The sequence below is a fragment of the Vombatus ursinus genome, unplaced genomic scaffold, assembly GCF_900497805.2.
Source record: "Vombatus ursinus unplaced genomic scaffold, bare-nosed wombat genome assembly UNPS02014812.1, whole genome shotgun sequence".
NCBI classification, from domain to species: domain Eukaryota; kingdom Metazoa; phylum Chordata; class Mammalia; order Diprotodontia; family Vombatidae; genus Vombatus; species Vombatus ursinus.
In genome coordinates this window covers 35,380,574-35,396,489 of record NW_020954590.1, presented here as the reverse complement: position 1 = coordinate 35,396,489, position 15,916 = coordinate 35,380,574, and the positions used below count along the sequence as shown (strand labels likewise).

The window sequence follows — 15,916 nt, the reverse complement described above, 5'->3', positions numbered from 1 at the left end:
AGACACAAAGGGTGATACTATGGGCAAACTAGAGAAGCATGGAATAGTTTATCCATCAGATCTATGGATAAGTGAAGAATTTAGGACCAAACAAGAACAGAAAGCACTATGAAATGTAAAATGGATAATTTTGATTATATTAAATTAAAAAGGTTTTGCACAAACAAAATCAATGCAACCAAAATTAGAAGGAAAGCAGAAAACTGGAAAAACTTTTATAGCAGGTGTCTCTGATAAAAGCCTCATTACTCCAATACATAGAGAACTGAGTCAAATTTATAAGCACACAAGTCACTCCCCAACTGATAAATGGTCAAATGATATGAGCAGGCAATTTTCAGACAAAGAAATCAAAGCTATTTGTCACATAAAAATGCTCTGTATCACTATTGATTAGAGGGATACAAATTAAAACAACTCTAAGGTACCACTTCACATCTATCAGATTGGCTAATATGACAGAAAAGGAAAATGATAAATGTTGGAGGGAATGTGGAAAAATTAGGACACTAATGCATTGTTGGTGGAGTTGTGAACTGATCCAACCCTTCTGGAGAACAATTTGGAACTGTGCCCAAGGGGCTATAAAACTGTGCACAATTTTTGACCCAGCAATACCACTATTAGGTCTATATCTCAAAGAGATTAAAAATTTGTATGAAGGTATTTGTAGCAGCTTTTTTTTAATTGTGGATAAGAATTGGAAATTGAGGGGATACCTATCAACTGGGGAATGGCTGAACAAGTTGTGGTGTACGATTGTAACACAGTGCTCTTGTGCTAAAAGAAATGATGACCAAGATGATTTCAGAAAAACCTAGAAAGACTTACATGAACTGATGCAGAGTGAAGTAAGCAGAACCAGGAGAACATTGTATACAGTAACAGCAACATTGTACAACGATCAATTGTGAATGACTTGGCTATTTTCATCCATACAGTGATCCAAGACAATCCCAAAGGTCTAATGATGAAAATTGCTCTCAGTCTCCAGAGAAAGAACTGATGCCATCTGTTTACAAACCGAAGCATGCTATTTTCTCTTTCTTTCTCTCTTCCTTTCTTCAAGTTTCCATCCAAAAAATGACATATGTAAATATGTTCTACATGGTTGCACATGTATAACCTATATCAGATTGCTTATCATCTCAGGGAGGGGGCAGAGGAGGGAGGGATTGAATTTGGAACTCAAAACAAAAAAAAATGTTAAAAATTGTTTTTAGATGTAATTGGAAAAAAATCAAATATTATTTTAAAAAATTATATCTGCTTCCAGAGAAAGAACTGACCAAAAGAAAAGACCAAAGCACACTATTTTGGTTTGTGTTTTCTTCCATAAAATGGCTAATATGGAAATATGTTTTACATGACTGCATATGTATAACCTATATAAGATTGCCTAACTTCTCAAGGAGGGGGTGAATTTGGAATTTTAAAAAGTGTTAAAAATTGTTGGGAAAAATATTTTAAAAAAAGAATTAAGGACAATTGATTAAGACTTCCTCTAGAAGTAGGAGTTTAGCTGAGACTTGAAGAAAGGCAGGGAAACTAGGAGATGAAAATGTGGAAGGAGAGCCTTACAGAGAAGAGGGACAGCCAGCAAAAACACTTGAAGTCAGGACATGGAGTATATCCTATGTAAGGAATAGCAGGTCAGTGTCACTAGACTGCAGTGTCTTTAGAGGGCAGAAAGGTGTAAAAAGACTTGAAATGTGGGAGGTGGGAGGTGGGGTGCAGGCTCTGAAGGACTTTAAAACTAAATAGGATTTTATCTTTATATTTTATTGTGGAGGTAACACACATAGAGTCTACCTACATACACACAGATGTGTACAGTGAGATAATAAAATTATATATAAAAAGAGAGAATGTATAAATAAATCAGAATATAAATATACCCATACATATAAAAGGAAAGAATCAATGAATGAAAAAGCATTTATTGAGCACTTACTATGTGCCAATCACTGTACTAAAAACTGAGGCAAGGGGAGGGGCAAGAAGGAAAGGGCACCACCATTAATGTCAAAGTCCTAACACACCCCAAGTGTCCCTTTTTAGAAAAAGAGAAACGGAGGAAGAGAAAATAGAAAGATATGAAAAGCAGGTTCAACTTAATACTCAAAAAGCGTAACAGTATGGGGCAATTTAGATTAGAAGCAAACTGCTGAATATAGTTCAATAACCCCGTGGAAAAACAAATACAGCAAAATACATAGCATTAATAATAATGACCCTGAGCTATCAAAGAAGGCTTAGATTACATATTTTGTTTAAAGAGAAAGAAATATATAATGTGTTCCATCAGAAATGATTAAAAATAAGTTACATTACTTAAATAAACTTCAGATTTAAGGAGAATTTCCTTATTCTGTGGAATGTTATCACACAATCATGGATAAATGAGGCAGTACTGTCTTTCAAGTTTCTGTTTTTCCTTTTTAGTTTCATTTGCTATCATGAAAAACAGAGTGTATATCATAATGAAGAAATGAGACATTTTACCTCAATTGCAAACAGCTGAAAATAAAAACAATTAAAATGGCATAGACCAAAGTTTTACAGAGGCTGTTTGGGGAAGAAGAGAGGTTTGGAAAGCACATTAAAGGGGAAAGCAAGTGAATTTAGAGATAGAAAAAAAGTCAGAGAATAGGTAGCCCAGTCCCCTTATTTTACACCTCAACAAGGTCATAGAAGAGAATTAATTTGCCCAAGGTCACACAAGTAGGAAAAGCCAGGTCCTCTGATTCCAAATCCAGGGTTCCTTCTATTATGCCATCCTATCTTTCTGCTAGCTATAGTTTTGATAGTTTGATTGGTGGTCTGGAAGAATCACATCCAAATGTTTATTTATATTCTTACTAACTGTGGGACCCTGGGTAAAAAGACCCAGACAATTCTCTAAAACTATAAGTTGCAGAGGAAGTGTAGATTTGTATTTGTTGAGATAATTCCTGCTATGATCAAATCACACTTTCTGTCCATAAATAAGTCAATTAACAGACCAGAAGTGATTTTTGCCATTGGGGGTGGGGATGGCTGAGCTGGGAAATATGTTCATCTTGGCATGTAGCAGAGCAATCCTTGACTGTTTTTTCAGGAAAACAAGTTCATCTAACCTGGACTGATGTCTCTCCAAAGAAAGCTCAATATAAAATAAGTAATTTCTTTTAATTGTAGGTGGTAATTGAATAGATTGTGTTATTCCATTTATAGTCACTTCAGCATAATCACATATAGTATATTTATTAATGTATTTATCAAGTGGTTCGATTTCTTGATTGATCTAGGTGACTAATAAACTGCTGGTTATAAGAAAGTAAAAATGTTAACAAAGAAAGCAAGAACAAAAATTAAAAGGAGACGAAAAAGAGAAAAGTAGCCCCATTATAACCGCACTGACTTTTGTCTTACCCGAGATAGGGAGAACACACCCGATTTCTCCACCTCGGATGACTGACTTCCGCACCCTCCCCTTCCCCACCCCGTCCCAAGGATCTCTGAACCCACCCCCTGCAGGCATGCCTTCCCCACTATAGAAGGCACCGCCCTGGGCTTGCTTGGTCTCAGAAGCTGTCTCCTTGTCTCCTTGGAGGAAAGGTTCCTGTCTTGTCCAGTTTCTTCTATCCAGATCCTGACCCGGTAAGAGCACCCCTCCTGGGGCTACATCAATAGGAAAAGGGGGAGTGAGTGAGTGTGTGTGTGTGTGTGTGTGTGTGTGTGTGTGTGTGTGTGTGTGTCCAAATATCTGGAGGGCTTAGCCCTTAGGAGCCTTCCTCCCTACTGGAGCATTTAGACTTCCTCCAAGCGGGACATCCCACTTGGCTTGGCAGGTGCACGGGAAGGAAGACCCCTCAGGTCAGGAAGGCCCCTGGGTTCCCTAGCTCTGGGAAGCGCTGCCCAGTTCTGCTCCCTTGGTAAGTATCCACGCACACGCAAGCTCACAGAGGGAGCCTGGACTGGAACTGCGAACGCAGCCACGGCCGGCAGCTCGGCTGCCCCCGCCCAGGGCACAGTCTGCTACACTGTGTCTGCTACACTGTTATGGGATTCTCTGGGCGGGGCCATGGTCCCTCCTACCTTGGCCCCCAGCCCCGGGCGTCCCGAGCTGCTCTTGGGGGCAGGAAGCGAGGCACGGGGGTGGTTCTTTATGTCTGTGAGGAGGAAGTGAAGCTCCAGAACCCTAGAAACACCTCCAAATCTCAAGAGGTTCTGTCTCCTGGGTGGGAGAGAAGGGGAGCGAAGGAAGGCTCAGACACTACTGTTTTCTGCAAGGAGTTAATGAAGCTGCAGATCAGAGGGTTTAGTCTCTCCGTCTGGGATCTGCGGCTGTCTGGGGTGGGGGCCTGCGAGGGGCATTGCTCTGGAAGAGCCGGGGACCTCAAGTTCTTTGCCGACTATTCATTCTTTTCTCCCCTCCTTCAATACCTGTTTGCTGGTTTACCCTGGACCAGGGGTGGGGAACCTGCCGCCCAGGGCCCCTTGTGGCCCTCGAGGTCCTCAAATGCGGCAGCAGGTTCCCCAGCCCTGCCCTGGACCCTGCGGGGATCAGTTCTTCCTGGTTTTCTAATCCACGTCTTTATTTCTTTTCTTTTTTTTTTTTTTCAGGCGAAGCTGGGGCAAATGCAATATGTGCAGGTGTAGCGCCCCAAAGTACTTTCCTCCCAAATGTTAGTGCTCAGAAATTAATCTCCTGCATTTGGGGGGGGGGCAGGGACGGGCGTAGGGCATGGCCAATGAGGAAGTTTGTTTTACTTGACTACGAATATTTGTGAGGATGGTGTTTTAGTTGGATGAGGAAGGAGGAAACGATAGATTTTTGTTAACTGATAAAAGTACTTTAAAAAAAGAAGTTAATCTTTTCTCAGCGTGAGACATGCCAAGTTCAATGACAATTGAAGAACATTTGCAGATCAACGACTGTGCTAGAGCATCAGGAAAGGCACTTGGAGACCTCCAAATTTGCTGATGTCTTAATTTTGTTTTGCCTCTGACAGATACTGACTTTGTGATACTGGGAGATGTGAGTTCAAATGAGTCCTCAGAAATTTACTCTGTGACTTTGGGCAAGTCACGTAATTCCCATTTGCCTCAATTTCCTTATCTGTAAAAAGAGGATAATCTTAGCACCTACCTCCCAGGATCAAATGAGATAGTATCTGTAAAGTGCTTTTCGAACCTTAAATATAGCTAAATATGTCACTAAAAGTTCAATGTTAATAATACTAATAATAACTCTTCTCCTCCTCCTACTGCTGCAACTCTAAGACTAAGACTAATTTTCATGGAAGGTATATTTGTTTTGGTAGAGAGAGTTTCCTCAATGGGAGTTCCTTATGCTACTGAGATCACAGGTCTAGATCTCTTTGTATCCCCAGCACCTAGCATTGCGCTCTGCACATAGTAAGTACTTAATAAATGTATGTTTAACTGAAGAGGCAAAGCATGGCTCCTAACTTCATGGTTCTTGGTCTTCTAGGAGGTATGACTTTTAGACAGGTAATTACAATACATGTGACATTTCGTTGACAACTTATAGTAAAAATACTACAGATTTATCCACCAATATACATCCGGTCCAACTGGAGAGAAGTATGTTGTCACATCTTTAGTAAAGCAGAGCCAGACATTGGGTTACTACTGAACATCAGTCTTGGATTAGTCTTCCTAGTTTTCCTCCAAGAAAGCACATTTTACATATTAGGAAGAAGTCAGAGAGGCCTAAAAGGTCTTGATTCCCTCCCTCCCTTCAGGTGTGATTCAGTCAGAACAAGCTGAGGACTGGGAAAAATGCCAACACCAGCTTAGTTCATATATCCCTGAGATATGTCACTGGATGTTTATTTTTTTGTTGTAGTCTTAAACCATGGAGCAGCTGAGAGTGGCAAATACCCGTTTTGCTGTTGAGCTCTACAAGGAATTGGCTGATACCCATCCAAAAGAAAACATCTTCATCTCTCCACTTAGCATTTCAACAGCTCTGGCTATGGTACTTGTGGGAGCCAGAGGTGACACTGCCGCCCAGTTGTCACAGGTCAGGAAAAATTCTTTCCTATTAATATGAAAGGAGAGTACCATGCTGTGTGTACTACCTAATACTAGTTTTTCAGTTTTCAGTGAGTTGTTAAAAGTTAAATAATATTATCATGTATGTAACATAATTATGAAGTGAAATTTCTTGAAAAAACAACCCTCCAAAGATGTGGTTAATTTATATTTAACAACCTTTTCCCTCAGCTCCTTTGCATGTGGTGATATGACAATCTAACACACATTGTTACAGTGTACATCTTATGCAGTAGGATCTGTCAGGCACACACATATACATACACACAAATGATCGAATCTTTATGGTTTAGGGGGTGTGGAACCTGCAGCCTTGAGGTCACATGTGGCCTTCTAGGTCCTTGGGTGTGGCCCTTTGACTGAATCCAGGTTTTACAGAACAAATCTTTTAATTAAGGGGATTTGTTCAGTGAAGTTGGGATTCAGTCAAAGGTCCACACTTGAGGACCTAGAGAGCCTCATGTGGCCTCGAGGTTGCAGGTTCCCCACCTCTGGATCCTTAGATAGTAGAAAGAATTTTCAGGCCACCACTACTATAAGAAATGTTCATATGGATTATTTGTGCCAGACCTGTGGTAGAATGTTCAAAGCTTGTGTTGGTCTGACCAGCCAATTGGACATAGTGTACCTTAACTCCGACATAGTGATGTCATTTTGGTCTTCTTAAAGAATGAAGGACAGCAACCAACCAATTATAAGAAATGGAAACACTCTACCCAAGAAGAAGGTGATGAAAACTATTTTTCCAGAGAATTTTCTTTAAAATGGTAGCCAGCTATCTTTCTGGGATGATTTGAGTATAAGTCTGCCCATAATCATTGGGAATGAACTAGTTAGTGACTTTGTGAGATTTTTTCTGATCTATCAGATGGTGATGTTCTTAAACCTATCATTGATAACCCTCTTCCCCAGTGGAAGGATCACTGACCTTGGAATCAAAACCTAGGTCTAAGTCCTTGTTAGCTACATGACTTTAGGAAAGTCATCTAACCACTGTGAGGTTCAGTTTCATCTTATATAAAATGACATATTAATATTTACACTAACTGCCTCAGCATTGTTCTGTGGTTCAAATTAATGCATATAAATACTTTTTAACTATAAAGCAGTATATAAATTTTTAAGTATTCATTGCTACTACTGTCATTGTTAGTACTGTTAACATTACCACCACCACTACCATCACCCAAGCAAAAGCATCTCATTTATATTATACCATACTAAGCCACAAACAAGACCATTTTACTGTATTTTTTTTCCTTTATGAGAAAAATACAACTACATGTGAGCTCCCTCTTTCTCAAGACTTAAGAAGGACTACAGATTATTTAAAGAGAAAAAAAAAAAGCTTGCTAGGAAGGGAACCATTAATGATCTGACTTTTGTTTCTTCGTCTTTGTCCTTATACATAGCCCAAATAGACCCATTAGCTCGGCTTGGGAAGAAATTTATGAGCCAAAGATTTTACTTACTTATTCAAAACTATCTTGCCCTTACTATACCTGATAATTTTTAAAATAATTAATTTTCTCCTTACGTGTTATAAAGAGCTTTAGACAAATAATGTTTTTATGGGATTATGTTACCTTATATTTTAAAGGAGAGAGTTTGGCACAGTGGCCAAAGGGTTGTTCTTAGAGTCTAGAAGCCATGGATTCAAATTCTACGTCACATATACTGGCTGTGCAGTTGGGACAGTCACTAAATTTCTCACTGCCTCAGAAGGATTGCCTTTCTGATATATAGAAATTTGGGAAGTTTCCATTCTAGGAGTCTCCAATACCAGTGGAGTCACATCCAGACACACACACATGCACACGTGTTTAGGTGTGTATATATGTGAGTGTATGTGTATACGTACACACACATATGTATATACACACATATCCATCCATATACTGCTTCAGCTTAGGGAAAATCTGGCATGAGGTTTAGGAGTTTTTGGTTTTTTTTTCCTTGCCCTTAAAAAAAATTAATTGTGAATCATTCATTGTAACCACCCATGTCCTCCTGCCTATGAATAACATGTACTTTGTACTGCTATATAGTTAGGTTTGTCATATTTTATCACCAATGAATCAGCCCGGTCCTCATAAAACCGTCTAGCGCCTTTTGATAGAAATAATGACTGCATGGATGTTAAACCTTAGAGTACTATTTGAATATATTGATATGTGAAGAAATTCGTTACTGATAATATTAGAGTAATAAAAGGAAGAAACATGTTTAATATCATTGTGCCTATATATAGGACATAACTTATTAATTCTGATTAACTATATGATTTCTTAGTAAAAATAATTGTATATAATTCTGTATCTATATATGTATGTCTCTACATATGTAATATATGGAGTGATCAAAAAGTCTGATACTTAACCACATGTGTGGGGGAGTAAAAATTGTTAGCATACAAGCAGTAAAGAATTCTGGTTTCATTCATTTAATTACGTTATCCTGAAAAGAAAAGGTAAGGAGAAAGAGTTGTTTTTTAAATATTTTGCATCATTTGTGAATGTATAATTATTTATGGAAATGTAGAAAAACATTCTCTGATGTTATAGTTATTTATATCTCCATCAATGTAATATTCACTGTAATTTTTCATATCTTTAAGTTTGGTCTCCAGTAAAAATGCATAAAATGGAATTTCAGAAATTATCAGTGACAAAAATAGAGTAAATTAAGTTAGTGGATACATAGAGGAATATCTTTCTATTCATAAAATAATTTTTTAAAAATTCCCTTTTTTTTTAAACAATTCAGACCTTTCATTTTAATGAAGTTGATGAAGTTCATTCAAGATTTCAGAGCTTAAACACTACTATTAACAAAGGTGGAGCTTCTTACATCCTGAAACTTGCTAACCGATTATTTGGAGAGAAGACATACAATTTCCTTTCAGTAAGTGTGTTTGGGGGGAATATATGAAGAGAAAACCTCCAATTTCCTTCCAGCATTTTCTAATCTAGATGTCCATTAGAAAACTGAGAAGATCCTACAACCAAATAGATTAGTGTTTACCATACAATCAAGAAAAATTTATTGAGAACCTACAATGCATTGTGTTTAGGGATATTGAAGATACAAGTCTGTGTGTGTGTGTGTGTGTGTGTGTGTGTGTGTGTGACACATTTAAAAAAGTTCAAGAGACATAGTTTCTGGGTAATTTAATCATTTTATTCATAAAGCTAGCATATTATTAATAAAAGAGGTCAGTGGCACTCTCAAATGACAAAGACCCTGGTGGCTCCTGCCTTATATGGCCTTGGAAGAGGGGTGTTCCTGGGGGTGACAATTAATGGTTAATGACAATTAAATTGGTTAACAATTAATGAGAGAATGAAAATTACAATGGATTTATTCTAATGAACTTTGATTATGTCAGTTACTTCTAAATTGCCCTTTGGGGCAATCTATTCAAAGAATTTATCTCCACCCAAATCTGAGTAGAGCACAATGGGCTTCCTCACCTGGGAGTGGTCTAAACAAGATTGTCAAGAAAATTAATCAAATCTAATTATCAGCAGTGTCTTTCAGAGATTGAATTTTTGTAATGAGGACTTTAGAAAAAAGGGGATATCTGGATCTCCCCAAATCATTGGTTATTAATAATCATTTCTCTCATGTGTGTGTACATATCTATGCATATATGTGTATGTATGCATATATAAAATTTGAAAGCTTAATTACTTGAATTTTTTTATACATTTTGTTTTGTGAATTTTGAATAATTATTTAATTTTAACAAGACAGTGTACCTTGTTATTATGCATGGCATGGCTGACTGTTTCAGGGTGATACTCTCTCATATCAGTCAAGATTGAATAAATGGTTCTCTTGCTTGACTGCATTGGTCACCTGATCTATCTCCATTAGACTTTTTCTCTTAGGGTCACATCAAACTGTTTTATGTGCATCAAAATCTTATTCTTTGGGTGATTCCAAGGCTAGGATTCCAAATTCAATCCTTTCAGTTAAGGAGTAGCAGGTAATGAAAGTTTTTTTTTTTTCATAGTTCAAAAAATCAACTAGAGTGATGCATAGTGCAAGTTGGTGGTTATGTTGAATTTTAATAAGAAACAGAAATATTTCTCAATGTTAAATAATTAAAGTTTCCAATTTTTTTTTAGTAAGTTTGTAGCTTTTATACTTTTGAAGTTATAGTATGTCATAGTGTTTAAAATTGCACTAAGACTTTTGAGACACTGTTCATACACAGATTCACATATATATGTATATATATAAGTGTGTGTATGTATAATTGACATGGTCCTCGTCCTGAAGTATCATAAAATCTATGCAAATGATAGTTTATAAAAAAGCCGGGATTATTATTTAATTACTATATAGTTTAATGCTGACAAATGAACTCAGTAAGGAATATTATTTTGATTTTCATGCTTTAATAAAATGAGAATTGCTTTAAAGAGCTTCAGATAAATATTATACGATAAAAATATATTGAGATCAACTGAAATCGGTTATTTTAGTGGGAGCCAAATTCCCAGATTTTAAAAATAGAAAGACAGCTACTAACACGTTTTTCCCAAGACATTGTCAGTGCTCCCCAGGGCAGATTAATTGAATGTAAACACTCTCCATAATTTTCACTGTAAAAAGCTGATAATGATAAATCCTTTAAGAAGAATTACTGTATTTTTTGATGAATTGTATGTAGCTCCAGAGACAAGCACAAGAGTTAGCTGTGTCACAATATTATTGACCTGTGGAAATAGAGTTCTCTATCACTTCCTGTTGCTTTGGAGGACTTTTTGTAACTGCTCTAATTTCTGTATTTAATCTTTCTCTTTTATAGGAATTCTTGGATTCTACCCAGAAATTGTATGGTGCTGAGTTGGCCACTGTTGATTTTCAGCATGCTTCAGAAGCTGCAAGGAAGGAGATTAACCAGTGGGTCAAAGAGCAAACAGAAGGTAAGAGTGCCCTAGGTAGAAAACTGAAGAAAATCTATTTGTATACACTACATATGCAATTCTATAATTCTAGATTTTTTCAGACTCTGTATTGATTTATAATATTGCTTTCCTAGTGCACCCAATGTGATCTTAGACTCCAGAAAGAAATAACACATCTCCATAAATACTCAGATTTTGCCTTGAGAATAAATGCTTAATTTATATGATAAAAAATTCACTAGAATTACCACTACTCCCTGACCCCAGACTGTTTTTATTTAGGAAAAAAAATGCTTTTTGGAGGTGATATAAAAAGTCTTTTAGATTCTCAGTGTTCCATTTCATATACCTGAAGAGGTGCTTGACTAGTGACTTAAAAGAACTCTGTCAAGGAATGATTTTATTTAAATTAATAATTATCACCTGTAGTGTCAGGTTCATTGTTAGTAGGCGAGTGTCTAGAGCCATTTGGACTTGCTTGTTCAATCCTGTTGGCTGTGGATTTGTGTTGAATTCCACTTCCTTTCTTTGTGGTTTATTTATTATACCTGGCTGAACAGCTCATTGTCTGATTTAGTGTGTAAGCATTCTAGACATGGCTTTCTAACTTAGTCCTCTACAGGCTTACGGGGGATTGGTTCTCACATGTTAAAAGTCAAGTATTTAAGAACTCACTATTTGACAGAAACTGCTGGGAAAACTGGAAGAGAGTATGGCAGAAAGACCAGCATCTTATTCCATATACCAAAGTAAAGTCAAAATGGGTTCATGATTTAGATATAAAGGCTGATACTATAAGCAAGTTGGGAGAGCACGGAATAGTTTACCTGTCAGATTTATGGAAAACAGAAGAATTTATGACCAAACAAGAGATAGAGAACATTATGAAATGCAAAATGGATAGTTTTGATTACATTAAATTGAAAAGGTTTTGCACAAACAAAGCCAATGCAACCAAGATTAGGAGGGAAACGGAAAACTGGGAAAGAATTTTTTTAACCAGTATCTCTGATAAGGGCCTCATTTCTAAAATATATAGAGAACTAAGTCAAATTTATGAGAATACAAGTCATTTCCCAATTGATAAATGGTCAAAGGATATGAACAGGCAATTTTCAGATGAAGAAATTAAAGATATCTATAGTCATATGAAAAAATGCTCTAAATCACTATTGATTAGAGAAGTGCAAATCAAAACAACTCTGAGGTACCACATCATATCTATCAGATTGGCCAACATGACACAATAGGAAAATGATAAATGTTGGAGAAGATGTGGGAAAATTGGAACTCTGATGCATTGTTGGTGGAGTTGTGAAATGATCCAACCATTTTTTAAAAATTTTAATTAATTCATTTTTAGTTTTCAGTAATCACTTCCATAAGCTTTTGAGTTTAAAATTTTCCTCCCCCTTCTTCCTTGCTTCCCTCCCCAAAACAGTGTGCAACCTGATATAGGCTCTACATATACATTCCTATTAAACATATTTTCACATTAGTCATGTTGTAAGGAAGAATTAGAACCAATAGGAGGAACCACAAGAAAGAGGAAACAAAACAAAACAGAAGAAAAGAAAAAGCAAATAGTATGCTTCGATCTGTATTCCAACTCCATAGTTCTTTCTCTGGATGTGGATAGCATTTTCCATCATGAGACTTTTGGAGACGTCTTAGATCCTTGCATTCCTGAGAAGAGCTAAGTCTATCTAAGTTAGTTATTGGGCAACGTGTTTGTACTGTGTACAATGTTCTCCTGGTTCTGCTCACCTGGTTCTGAAGGAAAAAAAAAGTCAAGTATTGCTCAATTCAGTTATATTATAGTTTTGATTAGTTTAAATTTGGTGACTTTATATATGAATTAATAAATCATCTCACTTTTCAGGTAAAATTCCGGAGCTACTGGCATCAGGTTCAGTAGACAGTCTGACTAAACTTGTGCTGGTGAATGCCATCTATTTCAAAGGAAATTGGGAGGAGAAATTTGATGAAGCACTTACTACTGACGCACAATTTAGATTAAACAAGGTGAGGGGACAAAAGTAGGGATATGGTAAATAGCCTTTTTACAAAGGACAATTATGTGTGTGTCCTTTTATAAAAAAGCATTCTTCATTGTGTTTTTTGTGTTTCTGAATGTTTAGAGAGAGAAAAAATCGGTGAAAATGATGTATCAGAAAAAGAAGCTGCCTTATGGTTATATCACGGCTCTCAAGTGTCGAGTATTAGAACTTCCTTACAAGGGCAAAGAGCTGAGCATGATCATTCTGCTGCCAGATGATATTGAGGACGATTCTACTGGCTTGAAAGAGGTACCTTAGACACTTTGGCTACCTTATAATCTTTCTTTGGACACACCGATTTTCCACATACCTGACTCCAGGTTGTGGGGCAAAAAACAGATTTCACACCATAACTAAAATCAGTTGGACTCCATGAACATATTTGTTGTTGTCAGTCATTTTTCAGTTGTGTTCAACTCTTTGTGATCCCATTTGGGGTTTTCTTGGCAAAGATACTGGAATAGTTTGCCATTTTCTTCTCCAGCTCATTTTAGAGATGAGGAACAGAGGCAAACCAGGTTAAATAACTTGTCCAGGATCACCCAGGTAGTAAATTTCTGAAGCTGGATTTGAACTCAGGAAGATAAATCATCTTGATTCCAAGTCCAGTGTTATATCCATTGCACCGCCTAGCTGCCCTATGAATATATTTACTCTTACTCATAACTCTTTTGAAGTTGCTATCAGAGATATCCAGTAAGAGATGCTTGTCCTATAGAAAGTATACTTCAGTAATCTAAAGGCTCTTGAACTGTGCTTATAGGTTTACTTTTAAGTTGACACATTTAAGCTTTATGGTTTTGGAAAGAGCCTAAAGAAAATTGGCTCAGTTTAATTTATTGATTTTGAACTTGTTATTAGAGCTTCATGCAGAGAAACAGACAGACAGAGACAGAGACAATACCATCTGAATTTAGATAAACAGAAAACCAAAGAAAGAGGAAAAAATGTTTCAAAGTAGGGTGATACCAATGGGAGATAATGGTTATTTTTTTCCTGTGCCAAAGTTCAGGTGTCACATAATATTTTTTTAACCTACAAGCCATGGGATTTAACTCAGTAGCAAGCAGAAGAGTAATATATTTGTACTGTTTTAAGTTTATTCCTCCACGGATAGCCTGGTATGGAAGAAAGATTAAAAGAATTAGCATCACAGAACCTAGATTCACTCATACATAGCGTTACTCCTTGCAATTATGTATCCTTGAACAATCAACCAATTAGCAATCATTTATTAAGCATTTACTTTGTGCCAGGGACTATGCTCAGCACAGAGAAAAATCCAGAAAAATTAAATGGTTGCTACCCTTAAGTAGCATATTTTCTTACTGGGCAGGCAATCTATTTTTTATATCTATATATATCTATATATCTATATATAGATATATATATGTGTGTGTGTGTGTGTATATATATATGTGTATGTATGTGTATATATGTGTGTGTATATATATATGTATGTATGTATGTGTATATATGTGTGTGTATATATATATGTATGGAATGGAATATAAAAGGAATATTTAAGATATATATATGTATATATCTTAAATATTCATTTTCCTTATGTTTAAAATGAGGCTTTGGACTGACTGATCTCTAAGGAGCCTTCTAACTTGAAATACTGCGATTCTGTGAACATAGGTTTTACAACCACAAGTACAGGAATTTTGACATGGTAAGGGCTCAGTAAATATTTGTGGAATGTATAGATCACATGCCCATATTCTCCTCAGTTGAACTGTCAGTAATGGAAATTCATCTGTGTTCTGTCATCACTAGCCAGCCTGCTGGATAACAATGCAGTCCTCATAAAGGAGTCAGTTTTATGGTAGGATTGGAAGGAAAGGAATGACCTGCCCATTCATATAAATAATAATAATCGTTATCATTTTGTCAATTCACCTATCTCAGCACCTAATGCAATGCAGTTGTTAGGGTTCTATCTTGTCTCTGTCTTTCTAATTTCAGATTGAAAAGCAGCTTAGTATGGAAAAGTTGGCAGAATGGACACATCATGAAAATTTGGATACCATTGATGTTCACGTACATCTGCCCAAATTCAAGATGGAAAACACCTATAACCTCAACTCAGATTTAGCAAGAATGGGTGTGAGCGACCTCTTTATCGGGGGTAAGGCTGATCTATCTGGAATGTCAGGAAGCAGAGATCTCTTTATCTCCCAGATTGTCCATAAGTCTTTTGTGGAAGTAAATGAAGAGGGCACTGAGGCAGCAGCTGCCACTGCAGGCATTGCACAATTGACCATGTTGCTGCCAGAAGAAGAGTTTAATGCTGACCATCCATTCCTATTCTTTATCCGTCACAATCCCACAGGAAACATCTTATTCTCTGGCAGATTTGCATCTCCATAAAACCTCTGGAAATGCAAATTGAGTAAAAAACATCAGATTTTTGTATCTGAATTTTAAAATCATAGCTTATTTGTTATATCAATTTTTCCAATAAAATTACTGTTCAGAAACACATTTTTAAGATTGTCTTTCCTAATTTCAATTCATTTACTGATTAAAGTCATGACATTTCACACGTATCTATTTTCTTATTTATTTTTGTCTCAAAGCTGTGAATATTTTTTTGAAATGAATCAGGTTAGATTGTTGCCTAGAATAGGTTTTTGGCTATCAGAGCTAGAGAATCATTTACTTCAGATGGGATAGTGGAGATTTACATTCAGTATTGATGGGTGCCTGCTATGGGCATGGCATTATGCTAGGTACTTGTGCTACAGCGACAAAAACTTGACAGTCCCTACCTTAAGAAACTTGTACAGGAGAAGAAAGGGGGCATTGTAGAACATGTAACCAGTCAATAAAACATCAAGTAGTGTGTGTGGGTAGAAAGAAGTG

At 36.7% G+C, this 15,916-nt stretch overlaps 1 protein-coding gene across 2 annotated transcripts; it reads left to right on the top strand.

The window, feature by feature from the left end:
- Window positions 1–3,528: 3,528 nt before the first annotated feature.
- On the top strand, window positions 3,529–15,535 carry LOC114054068 (leukocyte elastase inhibitor-like). 2 transcript variants are annotated; one of them, XM_027877148.1, is made up of 7 exons: window positions 3,529–3,642; window positions 5,858–6,034; window positions 8,833–8,970; window positions 10,886–11,003; window positions 12,868–13,010; window positions 13,127–13,294; window positions 15,017–15,535. In XM_027877148.1, exons 2-7 carry the CDS (start codon window positions 5,867–5,869, stop codon window positions 15,419–15,421), a joined length of 1,140 nt encoding a protein of 379 aa, XP_027732949.1. In that variant the 5' UTR covers window positions 3,529–3,642; window positions 5,858–5,866; the 3' UTR covers window positions 15,422–15,535. The 2 variants fall into 2 exon arrangements, with proteins under 2 accessions (XP_027732949.1, XP_027732950.1); XM_027877149.1 differs by lacking the exon at window positions 3,529–3,642 and adding an exon at window positions 4,138–4,209.
- Window positions 15,536–15,916: the final 381 nt, after the last annotated feature.